Genomic DNA, 27,381 nt, shown 5'->3' with positions numbered 1-27,381 from the left:
GAGAAGAAACATTCTGTCATAAGTAACATTGTTGTGGGACATTCTCATGTATTTAAGGTAACCCTCTTCATTTTCACTATTTTTTATTATCTATATCACACATTGTTGAGATCCCTCCTCCATTTACTTGAACCATTTTTGCCTTTGTTTCATTAATGATATGAAGTTATTTTAGACTATAAATAGCAAAGACTTGAAGTATGTGAGTCCAAAAAGAAATCCCACTGAAAGTAGATTTTGAGGTATGGTGAGACCTGGTATTTTGTTGGGCCACAATTAGAAGTAAGGAATTGACTTCATGAGAACAAAATTTCTAATTTCCAATAGCAAGAGTTTTTCTACGCCTGAGTACAGAGTTTTTGCTAATTTTCACTATTTTCCAGTTGATTTCTTTGTTGTCATGGGTTTGATTCCTGTTTGATTGCAACATTGATCTTCATTACCATATGATAATATTGGAGTTTGAAAATTTCATTCGTTTTTCAACTTCAAACTTTGCAGCAGGCAATCTCTATGATTATTGGCAACATGACCCTATCCATCCTGGAAGAGCTACATATGGAGCAAAAAGTAACATGTTAATAAGGTGACTTCCAACTTATGTCGCATTTCAAGAACAGAACAGTGTGTGAAAGAGCTATAAATGAATCACTCAGTTGTGTTAGAAGAAAGCCTTGAAGGGATTGAATGAGTTCAAAATCAATCGTGAATTTTTGCAAGTTGTTTTTATACATAGTTGATTTTGAGGCTCATATTGTCTAACACTAGGTTTGAAAAATGCTTACGAGTGTGGGGGCAGTTGGGTAATTTTTTTTTTGACAAGAGTAACAGATTTTATTAAGATAAAAAGAGATTACAATGAAAACTTAAATAAAGAATGAGAAACAATCAAAGAGACCAAAGAAACTCTTTCTAAGCCATGTCATCGGCAATGGTATTAGCTTCTATGCAAACATGATGAGGGCAGTTGGGTAATTAAGCATTTCTTAGAAGAAAAAATTAAAAGAACTAACTTTCGTTTTGGCTAGAAACAAGGCACATGGCTCATATGGTTCTCTTGCCACCACATTTAAGTAATTTAGCCATTGCTCATTCTTGGAGATCTCGTCGGAATATACAGACATGCTAGAATAACTTTGTGGATGAATGCTACTCTCATTGGAACCACACCACATTAAAAGAAGCAGATAATGGACGTCAAAGATGTTAGACATGTTAACCTTGGAAAGTGTTTGCATAAAATTTTTCTCCACATATTATCTAGGCAGTGCCAGCATTCAGGAAGAATATAGAGCCACATTGTTTCATTACATAGGGGGTAGGACTGAGTCGGATAAGAGTGCTGACTGAATATAATCAAAGAGTATGACTTAAATGTCATAATGTATTCATTTCTAGCACATGCATGTGTGCACATTAGTGTATGCTCTACCAACGCTAATTCAATGAGAGTGAGCACACAAAGCTGGAGATACAGAATGCAGTACAATGAATTTTGGAATTATTGATCTTCTTTTACCAATACATACAATGCAGAGATACTAATAGCCTCTTCCTCAAGCTTTCATGCACTAAATAAATAAATGATAATGTAAAAGCTATTCATTTTTCTCCAAAGGAATGAAATGAATTCACATTAGATTTACAATACAAAATGAGAGTTTTTAATTCCATCTTCCGGCAGGTTTGGAGGATTATTTTTCTGTTACCAAGTCGGGTTTGTCAATCAAGTGAGCTAGCTGTCCCCGAATGCTATCTGCAAGTAGTGCAGTGTCTCCGTCCGATTTTAGAGGTCGTCTTCTAAAAGTCTAGAGTTGCAGTTTAGCAGTGAGCATAGAGGATTTCAATGCATTCAAATTTTAAAGGTAACATACGCATGGCAACTCAAAAAAACTCAAAAACAAGTTGATGAATTTATTAAAGAAAAAGGGGCAACTTGTTGATGGTTCGACCCACCAAAACATTTTTAAGAATGCATAAACTCTGTAAGTACTAAATTTTCCAAATTTACCTCTGATTTCCACAACTGATCATGAGCCCTCCTGGGGATTATGTGAAGATGTGTCTGAAATGCAAACGATATACTAAGTGCTACGAAAACAGTTTCTGCAATTCATATAAAACAGGTGGTCCAACCAAAAAACAAAAAAAAAAAATTCAAGATAGGTAGAGAAGAGACCTCACATGAAATATCACCTGGCCTGCCGATGCCCCGCTGTTCACCAATAGATTGAAAGAATCTACAGCATTTGGCATAAAAAGTCATAAGATAGCCAAGTAAACAAGCACAACTCCATTAGCACATTCATCACCAGAAAACAGTGTTAAGTCTTCTATCCATGTCTTTAGTAACCTATCTTCTTCATTCTAAATGCATCAGAAATTTCACCTACAACCAATGGAAGTGAACAAGAACCTGATTGCGCATTCATTTAAACACTCCTATGTAGTGCTTGGCAAAGATTTATTAAAATCGTGAATGACAGAAAGTGATCACTGATATTCCCCAAACCATGATACTAAAAAGTTGTTCTTGAACTAAATACGCTATTTAGAGGTGAAAAATCTGATATGCCCACATAAGAGAAAAATGCTTGGCTGTAATTACCACATGGCAACAGATGCTTCTCGATTGCAGATTATTCTGTATAGGGCTCGTGAAAACCCTAATGAAGCATTTGTTTCACCTAATCCTATCTCTGCTTTGAGGAAAAAAGTTCCCAACTACTTTATTGATTATGAAATAAAAACAAGTTACTAATTTTCCACCGAAAAGGAATTAATAGATACCTTGAGCACTTGGGAGCATTGTTCAGGAATCGAGCCTAGGCGCGGGTTGATATATATATATATATAACCAATCAAAGTAATGCACACCTTCAAATAGTGCCGAAACATGTTGTTTCTGCATCAAAAATCTTTATGATGGCCTGAAAATTTATTTTCATCTCTAGTTATAAAATTTAAAGATTAAAAAATGTTCAAATCGAGCAGATCTATGAACACTTGAACATCTTGGAAATTGATGGTCTAGACAATACATTACAAGATGCACTATTTCCAAGACTTGAAATCTAGTTTTTTCTCATATCCATACATCTCAAGGTCAAGATGATCAAATTGAGGGTTTTTCAGCACCGAAACAACCTGTGCTAGTGAATTTTTGAGGTGCATATTTTTTATTGTTTAGGGCCTCACCCTTGTATAAACTTTTTTTTATATAAATAAATGTATATATATATATATATATATATATATATATATATATATATATATAGGTATGGGCAATGATTTCATGCAACCGTTGTATAGTAATATGATGCAACAACCTTAAAAAAAAATCTTACGGCCAAATTTTGAAATATACACTCTTTTCATTCTAATGAACAAGTACAAAAAAAGAAAAACGTGAAAACACAATCTAGAAAGTATTTTTTTGTCCCAATTAACATAAGTCGTTCATTTTAGTAAGATGCTTAGATCTAGGTCTTAGAAGGATTTTTTCATTTTCAATTTTTTTTGGATGGCTTTATTATCATTAGATGAACAATTTTAAAAAAAGAAAAAAATGATTTTAAGTTTTTAAATACTAAGATCTTGAAATTCACAAAATGTATGGTCTAGATTTGTTTTTGGAGGGGACTCTTTGTTACCATATCTAGGGTTGAAATTGAATTTTTTTTTTTAGGGGGATTGATTATTGCATGTCATCATCATCATCGTCAGAGCCTTTTCCCAACTAATTGGGGTCGGCTACACAAATTATGGTCTGCTATTCTACTCTATTAAGGGTCATATCCTAAGTGAGACCATAAGTCCCTATATCTTTTCTCACTACTTCTAACCATGTCTTTTTGGCCTACCCCTTGCCCTTTTTGAGCCTTCCACTTGAATTAACTCGCACCTCCTAACAGGTGTTGTACTGGGTCTACGCCACGCATGGCTGGTCCACTTAAGTCTACCTTATCACATCTTATCGCCTATTATTGCCACACCTAAATTCTCCCAAATGTATTCACTTTGAGTTCTATCCCTTCTTGTCTTGCCACCCATCCATCTCAACATCCTCATCTCAACTACACTCATTCTATAGGTATGTTGCTTTTTGATCGCTCAGCATTTTACCCAATAAAGCAAAGCTGGTCTCACAGCTATCCTATAGAACTTGCCCTTCAGCATTATTGGTATGTGGTGATCACATAAAACTCTAGTTGCACGTCTTCACTTCGCTCAACCAACTCTAATTCTATGTGAGACATCTTCCTTAATCTTTCTATTTTCTTGGATTATCGATCCAAGATATCGAAAGTGCACTCCTTTTGGTATTTCTTGGTTGTTTATCTTAACTACTTCCTTGTCTCTACTCCTATCATTATTAAACTTGCATTTAATGTACTCTATCTAGCCCAGCTAATTTTAAATCTTTCAGATTCTAGAGCATACCTCCAAAGTTCTAACTTTGTGTTGATGTTGTTTCTGGTCTCATCAATCAAAACTACGTCGTTCGCAAACAACATGCACCACGGTACCTCATCTTGTAGGTGTATATATATATATATATATGTGTGTGTGTGTGTGTGTGTGTGTGTGTGTGTATTTTATTTTCTTAATGTAAAGTTATTTAAAAAATTGAGAAATCCGTAATCCATGTTTTAGTATTATCTCTACATACACAATGAGAATTCTCTAGCCTAAAGTCCTATGATAAGAAGGGAAAAATGAGATTGAAGGACCATCATAAGAGCTGTACTTAGGAATTGCTTCAGCCCTAATCAGATGGAGGTAGGGCGATTTTACTAAGAACTGCCTGGTTCCAATCAACCCTAGCAATTCCCCTCTTCGAGACTATCTGTGACCAATGAGCCCCCCACCTCCAAGCTGACAAGGCCAATGCCGAGTCGTTTTGCCAGTTTTCAACCACTAATGCAAACCACGACATTGAAAAACGGAAAACAAAAAAGTCGTCTACAGGTGGTCATTAGATAGAAATTTTCAAAAAGCAAAAAAGTAGCACAAAATCAAAGAAGTTGGGTTAAAAAATTGAAAAACATTAGAAACTTCCCTCAAATTATGATCCTGCCCCCATTTTCAGCAGCATTGCAATCCGCTTCTAAAGCAATGAAGATCCCCTTTAGACCGGGATTGAGATCCTTATAAGATAGGGTTCGAGACTTCGAGCTCCCTTGATGGAGGAAGCGAGCTCAGCTTGGGCTCCTGCTTTGAGATCGTGGGACCGAGATTCCGAGGGGAGGTTGCTACGCCCCAACCAAGGTCCCTGCATCTATAGTTTTACCATTTTAGTTCTATGGATTTAAACTGAAATTTTAATTGTTAGTTTAGTAACAAACTCATTTATGAACAATAAACCTTTCTATGAACTTGCTACTTTATTAATTTCAATGAAAAGTAACTCTGTAACTTACTATCCAGTTTCTATAACATGCTTAAGAAAGTTATGCCAAGTTACATAGAAGTGGTATTTGCCGTTTCACATATCATGTCCTCCATAAATGTTTTCGCTTCCCAAGTTCAACAAATCAGCTATCACAGAATGCACTTCAAAAGACAAAAACCAACACAAATCGACCATTTCTGTGCTAATAAATATGTCATCAACATATGATTGTGATCAGTGCAATAAGGATAAACACATGGACTTTTCATGTGCAATAAAAGCTCCGTAGGTCCTCACCACAATGTGTGGCTTTCATAATCGCATTGCTTAGAGTGGGAACAACTGAGCACATAGCTGCAACCACCTGTAACTTGACAAATTGCACAACATGACTCTATTAGTATGCTTTGATGACGACAACAGCAGGGGCATAAAAAAACATTCTTATAAAGCTTTAGTCAGAAATGTCACTATCCTTACTGTAATTCTATAGATATCATATCTTGGAATACAGTTAAAAAAACGCCTTGACCCTGCACCTGATACTTTCTTAAATCTGGGTGTTCAAATAGATACAAACATAAATAGAAGCATGCAAGACCACAATGATCTGTTCAAACTGGTATACCAATTGGGAAGATTCGCTGCTGTTATTCTATAGAGATCATGGTCTTAGTAGAGATCATGGCTTTGAATACAATAAAAAGACTGGATTGACTGAATGCCTGGCAGTTTTACTGTTTTAGTGTGTGGGAGTTTGAATAGGTACAAACAAATATCAAAACATTCAGGGCCACAGAAAGTTCTTAAAACTGATAGATGAACTGGTAAGATTCATCTTGTCAAACTCCAGCACATTAACCATCCATTTACTTGTTTGTTTTGATAATTAATTTTCTCAATACCTTCTAGCATGGATCTTCTAGGGTGATCTTTCACTATTTTATATAATAAAAACCATGTGATTCCAAAAGGATCAACTTCTAGAACAGGATTTTCTAGATCAAAGTAGGATATGCTGAGATTAAGAAATTCAGTTTCATAACTCGAAGTAAATATAGGAAAGGTAAACAGTTGGCACAAACCACCTTGCATCATAGAGGGAGGATCTTGTGGCAAGAATATTATAGGCACATTCAAGTGGACAATTCAGAATCCAGTATGCGAACACTGTACAGCCAGTGTAACTGGCCCAAGTGATGTTGTGGTAAAGATGTTACAACAATATCATGCAATCTTTGAAGATCACAATCATAAATCATGGTCAGAATTTCGGTTACAAAATTGAAGTTCCAAAAATTTATACATCCACTTGAACCAATATCTTAGAATATTGTGGAAGCAACATTTTGCTGGGTGAAACACAGTTTTTTGGGAGACTAGAACTTTGGTCATAGTGTCCACTTGCTAAATTGCTTTCTTAAAAAAAAAATTATCAAATTGGAGAAGCAGTTGCACGGCCACTTGCCAACAAGAACAGCCTCTAAAAGAATGGTATTTGGTTAAGTATAATCATAGTTTTTGAGTTGATTCTCTAACAATGGCTACAAAGTCCATTTTTTTACACATGATGGCCGGAACAACAAATACAGTGACAATAATTGTTGTATGCCCATGAAATTTCGAGAAGCCCATTAACAATGAACCACTCACATCTCAGATTACCCTTATATCTCCTGGAATAGCCCAGATTCAAACTTGCTGTTGCCTTCCAAATTAATTATGGGAGGTGGTGATCATCGAACAAGAACCACTTTGGTTGCATCGTAGGCCATCCTTCCAAAGTCTAAAGCTTATTCACATTAAAATAGAAAATATTTGACAAGAAACAGAAAGCCACATGCTTGCATAAGACATACAATTTGAGCCACTTTTCCTCATATTCCACTTGAAATTTGGCTCGGTTATCTACAGACTCATTATTTATCTGATTTTTAACATACCAGGTTTTCCATGAGGTAAACAACAAAGTCACTATGTTTGACAAATTGAAGTGTTTGTTTGCAATCTTATTTCCATACAAGCAAAAATAGAGTTCAACTAATTAGAGAAAATGTACTCTGTATTCAGATCAATTAGTCAGATATTCCACCTTTTTAGTTGCAGAACTTTTTCCAAAAACAAATGCACAACTATCTTCTCCAATCCAAAACATTTTCAACTAAAAACATATTAGTATCACCCACCACAATACTTCCATACACCAGTTGCCTAAAGAACAACAACTTGGATGGATCCATAATCCAGCCAAATTCATTTTCTGACATAACTTGGCTCTCTCAACCTGATGATGAGGAGAGCATTCCACTAGCTTCCTATCTATAAATATAATTTTGTTCTATTGAAATTGTAGATAACTCTCTACTTCAAAGCAATCACAAATATCATTTCAAACAAAAATTTACCGCCAATCAAACTTCAAAATTCTGTAAAAATATGAATCTGAGAGATAAAGCTCTTAGCTTTCAAATGCCTGATCTCATCCAATTCAATACAGTTTGCCTAGTCAAATATTCAATCTACAACAACTTCACAGTGTTGACTGCGCCACTCCGATCTCAAAAGATTTCTAAATGGTTAAGTTCATCAGAAGATAATAAGTTGCACATAACCAATTTGAGCCTTCAACATTGACTTATAATATCTCAATATCGTCGAGAATATTTACAAAATCTCAAATAAAAATGCTTCATGATCTGGGAATATAATAACTCCAAAATTACTTGAGATGCAATCCAGAGATCCAGAGCAACAACCACAAAGTCTGTGTTATAGCTATTATTCCTCTCCTTACATCCAATTATAGAATGCAAATCAAGAGATGATGAGGAATTACCCAAATGTTTGGTCTTGATTTAGATTATATACCAGATGCTCCATGGACCAACTGACTGCATAGATTTACAGCTCCATGCCATAACCCTTTCAGAATACTTTTGTGAGGACCACCCTTTTACGTCTACAGTACAAACATGAAGAAGACTCTATAAAATTAAACATTATCTCACCCTCAGATAGAATTGCAAACTAATTCAGAGACATAACTATCTTCCTTAGGAATTCGATTCAACTGATTTGAATAGACAATTAAATCATTGCATTGCCATTTGTACATTGTACAACAAAGAGTAGGTCAAAAAGTTGGTATTTATGCTTGGATAAACATGAAACTACCACTGAGAACCTAGAGAGTATTCTTCTTTAGAGTTGACCATCTAGTTGTTATCTGCTTGGCCACTCCATGATATTGGATTCCCTCTCAAAACGCCTCTCCCATCCAAAGGAAAAGGATCTGAAGACAGTTGGAAGGTGGACCCATTCAGAAACATCCAAAGGCAGAAAATAACTCACCCCCTTGATTATTATTGGACTGATATATAGGACAAATATCAAACTCCGAATACAAAAATAAAATGAAAGAGGAGGTTGGGGTAAGCGGAATAAGCTACAATATTTCCAAGGGAAAATGAATCAACTACTTACAAATCCAACATAAAATTGTTATGTAAAATTGTGATAGAAATTAGAACAATTATACAAAGTACGAAGAACAATAATTAATTGATACAAAAAAAGAGTAAAAATGAGAATTACCGACAAATTGAATACGAGCAGATTGTCATATATGAAATGGCAGACATACCGAGGGAGGGGTTGCTTCCAACGAAGAAAAATGAGATTTTGGAATGATAAGTGAGTGCCTATAGAACATAGGCATCAGTTAAGCAATCAACTCAAAGTTAAACTAACCTCAACGTAAGACTAAATGCTTAAGCATAAAGATATGACAGACAAAGATTCTTATCCATAACAGCTCACAAGCATGGGACCTACAGCAGGCCATCACCATATTTTGTCATGTACTTTGCCTCCAGCTATTCAAGTTTGAATTAAAATTTTGAAGGCATATGCACAATGTTTTCACATTCATCAACACAATGCTGTGCTAAGTTTTATGTTGGCTTTCATTCAGTATTAGAAAGACAAATCTAAAACTCTACAAGAATATTTACCAGCTTCCCTGCGTCAATCATTTAAAATGAAGTCCCAACAACTCGCAACAAGTAAATATTTAACCCAATAGATATATGATGAGATTTCAGTGATGAAGCTGTCTAAGCATTTGCTTTGTATGAAGCAGGCAGTCATTATTGCATTTTTTATACAAAGAGAAAGGAAAAACTGCCTCGCGTGTAGAAAACTTCTCTTGAATGGCCTTTTCTTGATGGATGCATCAGGCAATGGATTACATTTTGAAGATAGTACAAGCAAATCACCAAATCAATGCAAAGTTCAACAGAAGCGTACTAGCTGATAGGAGGAACAATGAAAAGGGAAACACATAAAATTTAAAGTTTAACTGAATCGGTAACAAATTTCAGGAAACAGCTGTTACAATGCTTAAATGCAGAAGTTCTAATACTAAGTGTTTTAACATTGCCGAAAAATACGATGCCCATTTCAATTGTATTATAAATGAGAACAAGTGTTGATAAGATGTCAATTTAGAACCTATTTTATGTGATAGAGGCCTTACCCAACGCTTAAAGGTTTGGCATCTAAAATGCATAGGCATATATTATCCTCATAAAGCTGCACATGAGAGCAAAATAAAAAAGGATCAACAGAACGATGAGAAAGATTGACAAGGAACAGTCAACATGCAAAGAGCTAGTATAAGTAGAAGCTAAAACATGAAAGGTCCTCAAGCAACAAAGTATAAGTAGAAGTAAAATCTGAAAGAAAGAGTTGGAACATGAAAAGGCTTAACAATAAGTTAAAAAGTGCAAAGAGAGAGAAATTTCGTACAACCCACTAACCCAGTTAACTTTAACACCCACCAGCCTGGAACCCATAACAAGTCTTGTTTCCTCATCCACTCAAAGGGCCTGATAAACATAAGAGGAGGCAATGATTTTGTCAAGGAAAGAACAAAAACGTTATAGGGGGTCCTAATTGGGATTTTCGAATGAAAGAGGCATATGATCTGAGAGGAAGGGAGTTATGGGGGGCTAATGTTTGCAGACCCAATCCCCAGTGAGGAGTAAGTTTATTGACAACGAAGATATCATCGTAATCCTTCCCACCAATCTGAGATTGCCAGAACAATGTTTTTCTGACAATGAAGGTTCAAAGGAGCCACTGATACAATTTCCCAGCGGACTCCACATCTCGCACAATCTATCATAAAACGTGCTCCTATCCAGATTTTTCCTAGCAGCATTCTCCAATAGACATGGACTTCTGAATGCCATAGAAGATGCCTGAGGCAAATTCATGCAGCTAGAACCACCTCTTTCAAAAATAGCTACAAGTCAACGAATATCAATATCGAAGTTCTTCCAAGGAGCCATGTACCTCCAGCTGTCCTTCAGAGGAAAATCAAGTAAGATGCAGCGAGTTAGACGACCGGGCTGATCATCTTCGAGCAGCTCCCCATGTCTGCACCAAAGAGCATTGTAGCTTGTGGAAGCAGTCTCAGAAATTGAGGAGGGAGGTCAAGGGATCGCCGGGTATGTGGCTGACTTCTTGGATGCATCCATAGAGAGCACTAGGGAGCTTCAAGCAGTTATCAATGAGTTGCATGACGTGCTCCAGAAGGGAAAATCACGCCGGCAATGATGGAGGAGAGGATTAGAGATATCAAGGCTCGCGAGCATCGTCTCTTAGACTCTTAGGATCTTCTTCATCACCTTCAGCCCTGAAACCCGACCCCTAATACTAACTCCATTCCCTTCCAATACACGGAATGAACAGAGCTTGGGAACACTCATTCCGAACCTTCAAACTCAGACTAAGGTAGGCAGATGGTGGAAAAGAGAAAAAACAAAGATAAACCAGGCAAGACAACAGAGAAGGAAAGAGATCCACAAAACCAGAACTCAGAGGTTAGAAAACACAAGTGGTCGCACCCAATTTGATATTGTTGTGAATAACTAAGTTTATACTTATTTTATCTGGTATTTAAATTCCTTCGGACTTATTTGTCTTTTCCCTTAATTAAGGGCAGTTTTTTAGTTAAAACCTTCAGGTGACAATACAGCGACCATACTCTCCATCTTCCTCATCTCTCTCTCTCTCTCTCTCTCTCTCTCTCTCTCTCTCAAACTTGATCTATCTAATACTCAGGAAGCTTGGGGATATGTCTTTGAAACATATCCCTTACATTCCCTTATACTCTTATATTCTCATCAATCCATTTTAGGCATGCTCTACATTCCCTAGAATACAAGCAAGATTGGTCAGAAAATCTCCCTGGTATAAGTACAATGAACGCTATTTTGATATTAAGGGTTGGGGAGTTAAGCATATTTCTTATGCCAGATATGTTACTTGCTCCACCCCAAAAAAAGATATTTATTACTCGGAGAAGATGAAGAAACTGTTCAAAAGAAAAATTATTAGGAAATTAAACTTTACAAGAAAATGATTTTGGTTTCAATATATTAAACTCAAAATTGAAAGAAATTTCAATATGTTGGTTTAATCTCCTATCCCCTTGCAAAACTAGCTAACTTGATAAATCTTTGCTAGGATCCTTCAAAAGCTAGCACAAAATCAACTTTGATGCTTTGCTGAGAAAATCCACAAAGCTTTTGTCAACTTTCAAATTGAGAACAAAATTAACATGAGTTTAATCCCCTTAGAACCAACATTGAGCTGAGCGCAATGAAAATCCATCTAGAAAGTAACCCTAGCATGTCCGTATAATTCAATAAGACCTTCAAGAGATGTCCCTTGAGCAAATGGCCAAATTCTTAAACCATTGTGGCAAGAAAACCACTGAGCCTTGTTCCAATCCAACATAAAAGTTTCCTTCCTCAATTTACTTTCTAAGAAAGGAGCATTCACCCAACTGGCCACACTTGTAAGCATTTTCCAAAAAACCAGTGTTATCAAGATCATACTGGCCACCGAATTAGCAAGGGGTTTGGCCCATGCCAAACCGGTCGAACCACTGCTCAAACCGGTTGGACCAGATTTTAGGAAAAAGGATAAAACAAATAGATATAACAATTTAATATATAAAATGCATTAAAAAGTTTCTAAACTTCATTTACCTAGTTGAACAAATTACAACTGGTTGGTCTAATGGGCCAAAACCGATCAAACAATGGTTTTGATTGCTTTAAGACCAGCCCTAATTTTACCTTCAACTAGACCAGTCAAGGCACTAATCGTTGGTCGGACCAGTTGGACCAATAATCTGATCCGGTTTTGATAACTATGGTCAAGATTGGACCGGATTGGTAGTCCAACCGGTCAAACCGCCGACTGGTGGTTAGGCCAGTCTGGTGGTTAGGCCGGTCTAGTCCAAATTTAAAACTGGATTTGGTAAAAAACCGGTCAAAACTAGTATTAGACAGGTTTCGGTTAGTCCAACCAGCCGGTTTTGACCAATTCGATAGGCTAAAAAAAGTGGGGCAACTTTTTTTCTAATATATTACATATATTTCAACTATTATTCATATTTTTAAAATCTGGTCAGACCGGTTTGATCGGCAGTTAGAGAGGTCTGGACTAGATCAAAACCTGCACCGAATTGGTGCCCAGTTCAATCTTAATAACATTGTCCAAACCCATTGTTATTCAAGTCAATCTTAGCCTCAAAATCTGTTCTATATGAAACTACTTGGACAAATCCATGATTGGTTTGGACCTTATTCATTCCTTCAATGCTTTTTTATAACATCAGTCAATGGTTTGGATTCACATAGCTTCAAATAACAATTACCTATCATAAAAATAATCTGATATAAGTAATTGCCAATTTCTCGCATTAAATAGGTGAAATGGAACATTTGGCATGCTGTTTCACCAAATGATGTGAAAAACCCCAAGTCATTTCCAAGTGTGTATAAATATTATGTGAAGTATAGAATGCCTAAAAGGCCATTGGGCTTTAGTCTACTGATGAGAACCATCAAACATCTAAAGTACAAGGACAAAAATCCGTGTCTAACTTGGATTCGAAGAATCCGACACACCTACCTATATTTTGCCAAGTTCAATACGATCCTTCCCGTACAAATCCATAGAAAGCATATGTGCATATATATATTTATATAATATTAATCTGTGATTTTTTTTATGATAAAATTAACTTCACAAAACATGTCGGTCTAAGTCAAAGATACATAAGTCTATATCATAGACTTGTGCACCCAAGTGTGAAGACAAGGTTGCCCTAAAAAAGGGATATGCATCTTACAATCCCACATGTCTTACAAAATGGACAACTTGTCGTGTTTCTCTTATCTGCAGACTCACATGTCCAACTAGCAGATACACTGTGTCTTTGAACCCAAAAGAATAAAAAAATTTCAAACATTCAACATGGACTTCCGGTGTAGTATGTGTCTCTTGCATGTGACACACATGTTTAGTGTGCTGGTGGGTTGGATTCTCCTAAATGTACAGGACATGCATGTTGCTGTTATTTTTTTTTTTTAGAATGTTAACTTTCATGCATGTGGTTGTTACATAGCATGAATCTAGTTTGAGCCTATAGTTTTCTGCACCGTTGCAAGCAACTTTTGGTGACTTGAAAACAAATGTCTAAAGATCAAACTTGGAAGCTGGCCACCAAAACTACGTATGCTAACCTCTCCTAAATTCCTAATCTTCAAAAAAAGTCAATTTCAAAGCAAATGATCAATCTCAATGGCTCTCAAACCTTGGAACAAAGAAATGGAAGGCAGTCAAATTAGGACCATTCATTAAAAAGAGGTTCCCAATTCAATCACCACAAATGAAATCAATGAGAAGGGGCTTATACGTTTCCAATTTCATTACTATTAATGAAATCATTGAGGAAATAGGCTATAGAATATTTCGGTGCTTTCTATCATACTCCATATTATTCAAAGAATTTTGTGATTATTTTATAGCTACCAATCATCATCATCAAAAGCTTTTCCCAACTATTTGGGGTCGGCTACAGGAATTCTGGTTTGCCATTGTGCTCTATCAAGCGCCATACCCTCAGTGAGGCCATAAGTCCCCATATCTTTTATACTATTCCCAACCATGTCCTTTTTTAGCCTTCTACTTGAACTAACTCGCACCTCCTAACAAGTGTTGTACTGGGTCTGCGCTGCACATGGCCAGCCCACCTAAGTATACTTTCTCTCATCGTATAACCTATTAGTGCCACAACTAAGTTCTCTCAAATGTATTCATTTCGAATTCTATCCCTTATTGTCTTGCCACTCATCCATCTCAACATCTTCATCTCAGCTACACTCATCCTATGGGTATGTTGCTTCTTGATCACCCAACATTCCATCCCATAAAGCAAAACTGGTCTCACAACTGTCTTTTCAAACTTACCTTTCAGCTTCATTTATAGCTACCAATGCATCATACTTATTTTTTGTTTAATTTACATAATCACATTAGATTCAATTCTTAAGATGTATGAATAACCATAGAGTTATGTGGCAGGGGTTGTTAGCCTTATCACATTACTACAAGAAAATAAGGAAAATAGAGAAGAAGAAAATGTTGAAGTGCTTAGAGAAGGAGACACACAAAGTGCAGTCGGTAATTAAAAAAAAGGAAAAGTAAACAAAAAGACCATTTACTTTTAGTATAAGGAGGTTACAAACACTCTTATCCGTTAGATTTCAAATTGTGTAGTTGTAAGAGTGTCATGGACTAAACTCAAAGATCTAAAAAAAAATATTTCTTAAACTTTGTGACAAACTCCAAGCCATCTAATTTGACATCTAATGACTAAAAGTAATTGGGACCTCCTTGTAACAAAGATAAATGGGTCTCATATTATACACTCCCCTAAAAAAAAAGAAAAAAGAATGGGTATGAAGAAGAATACCTTGAATGCAGGAGAATCACCCACAACAATGGTACAAAAGACACACTGCTTCTCATCATCATCAATTCTCCTAACCTTGTTGTCCTCCTCACTATTGTTATTGTAACTGAAACTTTGGGAAGCAGTGGACAATGAATTCAAAACTTGTTGCGAAAGCGAGTGTTGTTGAGAAAGATGAGAAGAGATAACAGAGAGTCTTCTCTGAGTAGTAGCGGCAGAGATTAATGCACCAAGATGATCATCGCAATGTTGGCCCTCTTGGATGATGATATTATCTCGTGTGACCATGAGGTGGTGGTGATGGTTTTCCATAATTATGCTTCCTTTCTGCTCACTGCAAATGCTGCGGGATTCAGCATAGGAGAGCTGGGTTGAAGATGTGGTCCTCTTTCTCACTGCTTCTGAATTAGAATAATAACAACAATAATAGACTCAATCCACATCATCATTTCTTCCTCTGCTTGTACAGAAGAACTAAAGAAGAGAGGCAAGAAGATGTTTGGGAGCTATAACTAGGGTAACTCTCACTCCCAAAAACCAATCGATATAAATAAATATATATATGCACACACATGCAAGCACGCGCGTGCACACACACACACACACACACACACACACACATATATATATTTACATACATACATATAAACAAAATAAAGTTGTCCACTGCACAAGCAACAAAAACCACTTCATTATCAAAATAAATTATGATTTCTCCAGGGTAAAATTCAAGCTCAAAGATAAGTTCACTAGGGCCAAGAAATATTAATATTATAACGTCCAGTTGTTATTATGCCTTTGAAAAACAATTATAAGCTCAAAGATGAACTTATTCATGTGTGCTCTGTTGCAAACACACTGGCGCGCATGTACAACCAGCATGTTGTGGCCTGTGCACGAGGACAAAACATGTGTCCAGAGCATGCGGCTGGCATATCCGGTATGATACCTGCCCACCCAGCAATCCAATAAAAAAAGGAAAAGGAATAACAGTCATTGTGCAGAGGCAAAAATCTTATAGAGGGATCCAGAAATCACAATCTAGAACTTTCTGGGAAGTTTATTGAAAATTAGAGAACCTCTATCTGTGTGAATTTTTCATTTCTGATTGTAATACCCAAAAGAAGTGTTCAAATTGAAAAAGTTGATCAAGAAATCAGTATATAGATCATTTTAGAAAGATTTTGTAAAATCATATAACCTCTATTTCAGTGGTTTTTTCAATTTCCGATTGTTACTACTTAAAAACAAATAAAAAAATTGTCCAAATACAAACAATAGAAAAATATCTCTCAAGAAGCAGTTTCTAACACAGTAATCTTAAATGGCCATAACTCTGCATTAGAACAGTGTTCTAAAACTCATCGAGCCAGGGTCAGAATTCACCCATGTCATCCAGAACCAGCAGTTTCCTGATGACCCCAACTTGGGCAACCTAAGTCTTGATCGAGTCTGCCTAGGTCTTAAAAAAAGAAAAAGAAAAAAAAGAAGGTGATTCTGGTCCTTGTCTTGACTGGTCAAAGTTCAAACTGAGGACTGGGCGAGCCAACTCAGGCCCACTCCCTAACCAGTTCTGTGTTTTACAACAATGCATCAGAATATTAAAGTCAGCGATCTAGGGCTCTAGAGAAAGCTGGTTCAGAGATCTATAACTTTTATTTCACGCAACATTTTCAAATCTAAGCTTTTTAACTTAAAATTTTGACTTAAAAAGTAGTGATGGAAAAACTTCAGTATGTATTACTCAGTAAAAGGAATTGCCGTTCATGATGTTTCCGAAACAAACCAAAACAACGAGAGAGAACCCAATTGTATGACTCCCCAAAAGAGGTGAATTGCTATGACATTGAGTCCGATAGCAAAGTATATTCAAAATATTGGATCAAGCACACAATGGAAAGAATTGAAAACGGAAATCAGGATGGTGATTACTAGCATTTTTCACAGATTCTCCTTCTCAAACTCATGGTAGAGCGGTTTCCTCAATCCAAAGGTCCTCCTTCAACTACAAGAACAAATGATAAATCCTTGAGCCAGTGATGGATAAAGACTTGAACAACTCTTACAATAGCCTAGAGGATAGGGATAGAAGAGCCTCTTCTCTAAGCTCTTAGAAAGAGAGAGACAATGAGAGAGATCAATAGGGCGGGGGAGAGTCACGTTGGGAGTCGAAGGCAGGCCCCACTATAATATTTTCTGGTTTGAAGTACATAGTCTCTCTGACCTCTTATGTCTAAGCTTTGCATTGAGATGACCCATCACCCATAGGGACAGACTCATCCCATATGCCCAACAAGAGTTAACATCATATGAGTTTAATTTCCTTTGTCTAGAGAATGGATTTTGCAATCATATATAGACACTAGGACAAAATGGTGTAGCACAGAGCAAATGAAGACATGCATAGGTCTTTGAAGTATGCAGATGTTGAATTCATGCTAAGAATTCGCTAACAGAGCTATGGACTAAGGCTAAATTGTGTGCATCACATGCTGAACCAATTTCCTATTGCTCATAGATAGAATATGATTTCAAATTGCTATTTAGAATGTAGCCATAAAATATTCTCCTTCCCAATCTTATGACTTTCATGTCCTTTACAATTTTGCTTATTTTTACATGTATGACTTCTATGGCACCTGAGCAAGAAAACACTATGTCATGTAAAATTCTCTATATTACAAGTGACGACCAGCACCTTGTGATTCCAATTCTCTTTAACAGAAATTAAGACCACTATCATGTAATTCCATCTAACTATAATAGATCTGAAGAAAAATAGACCATAATCTAAATTATGGTTTAGAAATGGCAAAGATATCAGTTCTATGTTTATGGTTGAGGCCTTGCCCACTCTCATATAGTCAAATATTGGCAATTTTAAGGTTTATAGTGGTTGTTATATATCAGTGTGATGGCCATTATATCACGTTCTTAATATTTGACAGGCGATATAAGCCTAATTATATCCCATTATATATATTATAAAATCATTATTTCTTCAATAGATAAGTAAATAAAAAAAGGCAGCGCCGATATATCTATTATAAAGTCATCTAGGAGTGGCAATCAGATCGGATCGAACCGATCCAGATCCGGTGTCCAACATGGACCTCTATCGCGCCAGGTCAGTTCCGGATCAGGGTCAACCCAACCCGCCCTGCCCCTGCATTAAATATATAAAATATAACATTATACAATGTAAAAAATATCAGATCTGACTTTTTTCAAATATCACCCATTAGATAGTTATATTATTGAAAAGTAATTACAATTTTCTTTTCCCTTTTTAAACCCTGATATAGAGGCCGATATTGGTATTTATCAGTTCAGCCCCAGCCCATCCAAACCTTGATAATGGTATTCTAAAAATTAGTTTAAATGTTTCACAATAACATTAAAATGATGCTTTGTTATAAAAAGAAAATATTAAGATTCAAATGCCAAACCCTACGTTAGAAATCTGGATTAGGCTTGATTGGTTAGTTGTTAACAATTGCAAAATGGTGTCCCAATTTTGATTCCTGCTACTGAACTGCCCAGAAGAAAAACTTCAAACACTATGCTGAAGATACTGAACAATTCAAGCATTTATGAAATGATTTCAATGCTTCGGCATTCTTACTAAGTAGGGAAGAGGATGGAAGTCAGCTCAAAGATATTGGAAAATTCAGTCGTTTTGAATGGCAAAACTATGGAATTTGGCTCCTTTGCTAAGTGTTAAGAGGCTTAAGGGGCCAATGATGCTAAAGATAAAATATTAGCTTACCAACTGAATTAATATTAGCTTACCAACTGAATTAAAAAATGGAACAGAGAGAAAAAGAAGATAAGATAGAGAGAAAGAGTATGTGTGTGACACTAATGAAATTACACACACACGCGTGCACACACATGCACACAAAGGGGAGGAAGGAAGGTAGGGAGAGGAGGGGGAGTGATGTTTGGAGTGTTACTTATGAGGATAATGATTACAGAATAGGAAACAAATTTTCATTACTAAGAAGGCTGGAAAGCATTGGTTGGGAGACCCAAATAAAGATCATATTTTGTTTGTAGTATCAGCAATGCTTAACTAGATTAGTTATATTGAGACTAGACATGTTTGTTATTGAATTTGAGACGAAATCTTCATAGGTTGCGATAAATTCATAACAGTTTAACAGTAAATGTCCCGGCTCTTATTACCTGAATACACAGAACTCTTTTCCACTCACTATACAAAGTTGAATTTTTACATCTATTGAATGAAAAGGTCAATTCAATTACCAATAAAACAATGAAAGTTATGGGGTAAAAAAGCTGCAGGAAATCAAAAAGAGAGAATTCTTGGCCATGGAACAGCACAAGAAGGAAGCGAGCCCTATAAAAAATGTCATCCATGAATCATACTGGCATAAATTCAAGGGTGAAACTTCTTCATCCAAAATAGTTGAGGCACTTTTCTTCACCACAAATGAAACCCAACTTTTTATTTTACTCGTTAACTTAAACAAATTACATCCCAGTTTGGTGTAAAAAGACAAAAATAAAGTATGGGGGAAGACCAGAACCAGCTGATCTCCATATGCCCATAAGAAAATAATCCAGAAACCTCTTTTTGGGAAACCATAAAATTTAACAGTTATGCATGTTGGCTCCGGAACTCAAATCTCAAATCAATAAGTCCACCAATGAATCACCAGAAAACAAGAACACCATCATAACAAATTAAGCAGGGAGAGAGTCCTACACAAACAAAACCAAGCTCACAAATTATCAAAGGGTAATTGATGAGCTCCCACAAATAGTGAAGGGCAATTGATGAGCTTACCTTGAAAAGCAAAAAAATAAGCTTCACTTCAAATATTCTTCAGATTTCAGAAGCCTTTGGTGCCCAAGCTCTCCAAGCAGACAGAGGGAGACAAATGGGTCTTGCCTTTTACATCTCATTTCTATGAACCTAGAATATTCTTCATTTGAATTAAAAAAAATAGAGTTCTTGGCTTTTGCTCAATATCCACTTAATATTTAAAAATAAATTTATAAAAAATAGATGCCGGGCCGTCAGTATAAGAGTAAAAAGGCTCCAGTAGTGAGAGCAAAATCGTGGGCTCGAATCTTCAGAGACCACACTTTGTGCATAAACCAAAGTGATTGACCGTTTCCAACCCACCTAACCTGTGACCTTGATTAAGCCGGATCGGCACGGGATTACGGCCCTTAGATGCCATTTGAATGAGCCCCATATTGATTACTATAGGAATCAATTAACTTTTTTTTGAATTATCATTAAATTTATCAAATTCAAAAGTCAAAAAAAAAAAACTCATTAATCTCCTATGGAGGGATCTGATCTGGGTTTGGGAAATTTGAATGCCAAAAATGAATTATCACAGCAAAGTGAAAGCAAAGGAGCACCTGGCGGTCTTCCTTTTCCCTTTATTTTCACCCTTTTGTGGTCATGGTTTCAATTAAAGATAATGGGGTTTTCTTAAGCACGTTTACTAATGCCTGGCTGGAGCAATACTATACATCTACTCCCTCGGTCAAAAGACCTACTTAAGGAGATTTTTCTTTTTCTTTCAAATTAAACATTGAACTACCTAGCTGATTATTTTTTAAAGAAAAAAGTGAAAGTTAAGTGTTGTAACCCTTAGATCTCACTCTCAAAATATTGAACAGTCTCTATTCAATCTTGAGACATTTATTTTTTTGAAACGCATAGATTTGTTTTGTTTTTGGTTCTTTTATTGAGATTAGTCTATGGACTCTAATTTAAGGGTCCTGAATTTATTCCTATATTGGGTTTTATTCAAGAGAAAGTGCATAGAATGTGTTTTTTTTTTTCTTTTTTCTTCTTTTATTGAGGTTAATCTATGATTTGAAGAGGTCAGTCCTAAAGTTTGTCTTATATTGGGTTTTATTCAAGAGTAAATGGACAAGTATACTCCCACAGAGTATGAATCATGTGGCTTCCTTTCTTTTTTTCCAAATAAGATAAGCGGTCATTTTTTCTAGGAAATTCGATTATATTATTATATTAAAAATCGTCCATTTTTATTGTACACTCAAGTTTCGCTTTTTTATAGGTATTAATGTCCAAACCCAATTTATTGTAACCGACCCATTTCGTACATCTACTTATTTTATGAAATTCAGATATGCAATATTTAGACTAGGTCTTCTTTTTTAAGTCAAGCTTCAAGTATTGGATTACAAAGTCAATTCCTTGTAAGTAGGCTAATTCTGACATCTGACATCCAAACCCACAACTTTCTAAAAAAGACAATTAAAAAGGTTGGGGAGTTGTCTAATGGGAGCAAATTGTACATTTGGTCCCTCTAAATTGGTCTTTTATTTGAGGAGTCAGTGTATAATACGCTCCCATAAGAGCACACTAATTGCTCTTTTCTAAAGAGGATGGCTTTGGTGTTGGAACCCATTTGATTTTTAGAAAAGTATGGATCTAAGCCCCTCGAATAAAAGACATATTCAGCACAACTGTGTACAATTCCCACAATACTATCTAGTTTCTAAAAGTATGAGTTCACATATTAGATATCTAAACACAATCTTTTCTAATTTTAGGGAGTGGGGTTTGACATTGGTATATCCGAACTGGCTCACTTGCAAAAACCGGGTTTAAGCATCGAATGTCTGAATTGGTTTTTCACTAAAAAAGGTACGTTATTTGCACATTAGATGTCCAAATCGAAGTAATTTTCGCATTAAAAATCAAATAGGGTCTTGAGAATAAAATAGAAAATGTATAGGAACTTTTTTAATATCGAGATATAATGAGATTTTTTTTGTAATTTTTCTTTATATTCGATTTAAATTGGATCAAAGTTGTGTTTTCATAGGTAAATATGATAAGGGAGATGTGTGGGAGTTCCCGCCAACGATTAGACTAGATATTTAGAAGGGGACAGTCACCCGACTCGTATATAGAAATGCACCCCCTACCTTAATAATCCAAATTTCTTTTTGAAATGGATTTTGGCCCCTAATTTTTAAGGAATATATAAAATCTAATTTCTAGATCATTAATATGTAAAAAATAATAATTTTTAAAACTAATAAGTTTATGAAGGAAATATTGGCCATTGTTTTTCAATTTTTTTTGGAGCGACCACTGTTTACATCCATCTTTGGGATGGATGGTTTATGCGTTGGGGGACACAAATGTTGGAATGCGCCCTCCAATGCATATAACACTTTTTGTTTAAAAGGTATTAGGATGGTGATTACTGGTAATTAGATGGTGGTCACTAGAGAGCGGAGTAACCGCCCATTCCACCACATGGTACATCTCCGACGATTGATGATACATTCACGATGAAATAGTCTAGGAAGTATTGTAATGTACCTAGGGTACTAATCAGGCCGCGCAGCCCGGTGCCCTAGCCGGCTTTGAACCCTCTTCAAGGCCATTTTAGGCTATGATTGGGTGGGTGTAGGAAACAGCTCAAGTTGACCTACCAGCCTACTGAGTCAACTCCATTCGAGTAATGCTGGGCTTTATGGGGAGGTCGGATTCCATTCTCACCAAAGTGTAAATCCGAGATCTCCATTGATATACCATTTAACTTACCCAAAATAAAAATTCGATTCGGGTATCGATTTGGACTTGATGGTTCAGGCTTTGAGTCGAGCATTGAAGAATAGAGAAAAGAAAGTAGTGGCATTATATGGGAACATTTAGTTGCCTTATGATCATGGTATAAAGAGGAAAGTATGAAGGCTTGTGAAAGTACGAGACATGGTATAAAAAGGAAAGTATGAGACATGAGGACGCAAGGGTGGTTCTCGAGTTCACTTTTTGTACTTTGCATGCTAATAGAGATGAGGTTTGTGACTCGCTAATATTTTTTCGAGTCGTTGCCGTTGGATGTCGTGTAGCAGTTGAGACACTTAATAGCTGTTTAGAAAAATGACTATGGGATGTTTAACAGCTAATGATTGTTGGGTAGTTACAGCCATCAAGTAATAACAACACTACTGAGACAACAATTAAATGTCTCTACTTAAAAAAGTCACTTTCCTACGATATAAATAGTGGCATGATGGTCCACAATTTTTATACTTGTTTTTTTTTTTTTTACTACTTTTTCTCTCTCTACAAATAATCTAATGTTCTAATGTATTGAATCGGCAAGATTACTTTGAGTCCCTCCATTTTTAGGTTGTCCTGATAACTAATTTGCATGTCACATCACTTAAAAGGCAAATATAATCTTGAGACACCACCTTTGCATGCTTTGAAATTTCCAATTGACTTAGACTGACTTGAGTCTGGGTCGACTTAGAGCATCATACCAAATTGGGTCAGGTCTAGTTTGGAAGGACCTAGTCTTGATCCAAAACATTTTACAGCCCTAGGTCCTAGCCAAGCAAATCAAGCCCATTGCCTCCTCAGGCTAGGTTTGGGCCAATCTTGATTTGGCCCATGAGCCACTTTATTCCACTCTATTGTGTGTATTGCATGGCGTGGTGTATAGACTACATATTATATATTGATAAATTTAATATTATATGTAATTGTAAAATTGCACACCATAAAATTATCTATCTTTAATACATGAAGGTCACAATCACCACTTGATATTAGTAAAGTCAGGCAACTGAGGATGCGTCATTCCTATACACAAATTTTGTAACAAAAGGAAAGAAATTATCGAATTTTGTAAAAGGTAAATAGCTCAACCCCGAGCCACTTGATTTCATGTTTGATGGCTTGGGATAATTATGTTTTCTTGTATCAAATATAAATAGTGTACTTTCTCTATGATAATACATTTAAAAAATAAAATGCGATAAAAACAAAAAAATTCAAAGTTTAGAAAATAGACTATTTATCTTCTCTCTCCTCTCTTTGAGCATATGCCCCTAAGCTTGAGAGAGATGAGTTTTTACTATTTTTAATATTTTTTAAAATTTAAGTGTGAGAGAGAGAGAGCCAGCCGAACTCCGGCCTAGCTCAACCGAGCCATGATTTCAGGCAGGGCCGGTCCAAGCCTAAGTTTCATTAAATATTTTTAATTGTGTCTTTGCCAATTTGGGCTTGAGCTTTATTTAAATATCAAGAAAATTACGTAAATATCCATTATAGTTTCCGTTGTTACCGAAATACTAAATCGTGTCCGTTATTACTCGCATGTCTGTTTTTTTCACTTCATAACAAATTAAAAAAAAAAAAAATTTTACCTTTTGTTTTTAACAAATCGAAATGGCTGAGATTTGGGCTTTTCAAAAACCAAAAATTAAAACATTTCGGTTTTTGAATAACCGATAATTTTCCCATGAAAAACCCAATTTAACCCATCATACAAGCATAAATGAGGATTTTTCTTGATATTTGAGGGTTCTAAAAAATTTGTGTCCTCAATTAATTGGGGTCGGGACTCACTTTATAAAGGGGACTCATTTCTACGTATGAATCCTAGGATTTCTACGAGTCCCCTTTCTAAAATCCATGTTGAAACATTTTTCCGGTTAGTGGAGTACCACTCTTTCTTTTCTTGAACGTCGTGTTCCAATCAACCACCAGCTCCCAATTTCAAAGGCATAATCAATTGCACCTTACTCGATTTGAATATATAATAAAAATTAAGAATTGTATACAATGAGACCATTTACTTTTTGTATAGAGAGGTCACAATTACTTACAATAATCAGATGTGAAATCTGATAACTTGGGTGCATCACAAAGTTCAAAAAAAATTATTTTGAACTTCGAGTTTGGTCAATGAAATAAATACACTCACCCAATTTTACATCTAATGGTTAGGATTAATTGTGACTATCTTGTACCAAAGATAAATGGTCTCATTATATATTTCGCCATAAAATTATTCACACCGCTTTTCTAAACATACAAGTAGAGATTGCTAGTATGAAGTCTATGGCACACGAGATAGAGAGAGTAAGTAATTTCTTTTGTGGTGAACTTGTAAAGTAGTAATCGTTGAGAATTCTTTTTTTAGGTGAACTTGTAATTTTTGAGACGGAAGTTGGGAAAATCGGATTTAGAGCGCACTTTTTTCCAATTTTTAATAAAAAGCATAGGAAAAATCTTATATATCCAACCGTGCTAAAGAATATATTTATTTATTCATTTATTTATTTTTGTATGCTCAAGACTTTTTTGGGTCAAATTTTAATTTTTCTCGAAGTACCCCTAGGTTCAACACTGAACGGAATTTGCATTTGAAGTGCCAAACCTACTTTTTCAAACAAAAACATGGGTTTAACAATTGAAACAATCTATGATAAATAGAAACAGAGATGTGTGTCTATCTATGACATGGATGAGAGTGTCAAGAACACGAATTAAAAAAAATGATATCTAGACATGATATGTTCGTACAATATAAATGTGTCAATGTATAAGCATGTGTCTATATATACATATATAAAAATTTATGTACAGTTCACAGCTACAGTTACATATTCAACAATTCATATGTCATAACAATAGTAAAATTTTGTAGAAAAATTAAATTAATAGTCCAAAAAAATTACTTTGTGAATTAGAGTTTTATTGATAAAAAATGTCTTATCTCCAATGTATTCATCCAAAAATTATATGATCACACCACTCACACAACAATAGAAAATAAAAGCATTTTTTTAATGCTAAACTCGTTTATGATGCTAAAATATTATTCATTAAAAATATTATTTCTAAATAAACAAACACCAAGAAATATGTCCCAAAAGGGCCACCCGTTTAGACACTTCAAAGATGTATAGTATATGTTTCTATTTAGTACATAATATGCTTGAAAATCATGTGTGTTTATGTTTTTGTAGTTCTATTTTTTATTATTATTACTATTTTGATTATAGTTCCTAAATGGTAGATCAAATTTATTCCCGTGCTATTTATTGAAGAATGTGTTTGCTGAGTTTTTATTTTTGTTTTCTTCTTCAAAATTTTTTAAGCATTTTGCCGATTTAAACAGTAAATTATTTGCTAATGTTTAGTGAACAATTTTTTTTCTGCAAAAGTTTTTATTTGCTTCCTTCACAGATAATTTTCATACCCTGAATCATTTGCTATTGTTTGGATCCGTCTTAGATTATTATTCGTTATTGTTTGATGCGTTATTTAAGAAGTTTAATTTTGACATGGATTATGAGATCTTCTTAGCCGAAGACAATAAGACTATTTGTTTTGCAAAAATAAAACTAGTCTCCTCTTCCTAAATGCCAAAACCTCTTGATATCAATATTTTTTGTTACAAATTATTTTTTAGTATTTGAATGTTATGCATCAATGAGTTTTTTTTTGTTTTTTTTATGAAAGTAAACTACTTTCATGCTAACTTCTATTGGTTGTTCATAGCTGAGAGAGAGAGGGTCAAAGTTAAAGAGGCCTATAAAATTAAAACCAAATGAAAGGCTCCCTTTTAAAGTTTCCAAAAAGAGGGCCAAGATCAAGAAAATGCCAAAAGTCCAAGATAAGGAAAGTTAGGTGCTCAACAATAGATCATAGTTAAGAGTCTCTCCAGGTAAACTTCCTTTACCTTAACCATCCAAACTTCAAAAGGTTAGTGGTAAAAAAACAAAATGGAAGTTCAAAGAAATTTCACATTCCAAGACAGTGGTTCCAAATTTCAATTCGGAATGCGACACAAGGGCTATGATTTGAAGACAAAAAAATAATTGATGATTCCAAGTCCTCAAGGTCTTAGAAAAGTATGAGCAAACTCGTAAGGCTCACCAAAGGGGTAAGAAGTGACTGAATTATACGACCCACATGTTTGGGTACTCCTACACATGGCTTATATACTTGAGAAATTGTCAACAAAGAGACTATTAATCTTTTCTATATGGAGGTCACAATCATTCTCACTTATTAGATGTCAAATTAAATTGCTTGAAGTGAGTCACAAAGTTCAAGAATTTATTTTTAGAACTTTGTCTATTCAATGACACTTTTACAACCACCCATTTTGAAATTTAAATGACAAGATTGATCATGACTTCCATATATAAGAGATACTATACATACATATATATATATATATATATATATATATATATATATATATATATATATATATATATGTGTGTGTGTGTGTGTGTGTGTGTGTGTGTGTGTGTGTGTGTGTGTGTGTGTGTGTGTGTGTGTGTGTGTGTGTGTGTGTGTGTGTGTGTG

The 27,381-nt window shown here is 35.3% G+C and overlaps 1 protein-coding gene across 39 annotated transcripts; it reads right to left on the bottom strand.

Annotated features, from left to right (window-relative positions):
• Positions 1 to 1,325: 1,325 nt before the first annotated feature.
• HINT3 (histidine triad nucleotide-binding 3) lies at positions 1,326 to 20,627 on the bottom strand. 39 transcript variants are annotated; one of them, XR_016042857.1, is made up of 10 exons: positions 20,047 to 20,436; positions 15,234 to 15,634; positions 9,933 to 9,988; positions 8,990 to 9,096; positions 8,570 to 8,687; positions 8,232 to 8,354; positions 5,693 to 5,759; positions 2,185 to 2,240; positions 2,012 to 2,065; positions 1,480 to 1,808 (listed from the first exon to the last, which is right to left on the bottom strand). XR_016042857.1 is itself a non-coding variant. In XM_020663204.2 (8 exons), the coding sequence occupies exons 2-7, from the start codon at positions 15,543 to 15,545 to the stop codon at positions 2,050 to 2,052; spliced, it is 576 nt and encodes a 191-aa protein (XP_020518863.1). In that variant the 5' UTR covers positions 15,546 to 15,634; positions 20,047 to 20,436; the 3' UTR covers positions 1,326 to 1,808; positions 2,012 to 2,049. The 39 variants fall into 39 exon arrangements, 16 of the variants coding, with proteins under 16 accessions (XP_020518863.1, XP_020518862.1, XP_088705944.1 ...); XR_016042851.1 differs by having other exon boundaries at positions 8,580 to 8,687; positions 9,039 to 9,096; XR_016042866.1 differs by lacking the exon at positions 8,570 to 8,687 and having other exon boundaries at positions 9,039 to 9,096.
• Positions 20,628 to 27,381: the final 6,754 nt, after the last annotated feature.

Source organism: Amborella trichopoda, chromosome 10 (genome assembly GCF_054954075.1).
Source record: "Amborella trichopoda isolate Santa Cruz 75 chromosome 10, AtrichopodaSantaCruz75HAP2 v2.0, whole genome shotgun sequence".
Lineage (NCBI taxonomy): Eukaryota > Viridiplantae > Streptophyta > Magnoliopsida > Amborellales > Amborellaceae > Amborella > Amborella trichopoda.
This window is presented reverse-complemented; position numbering and strand designations above follow the sequence as displayed.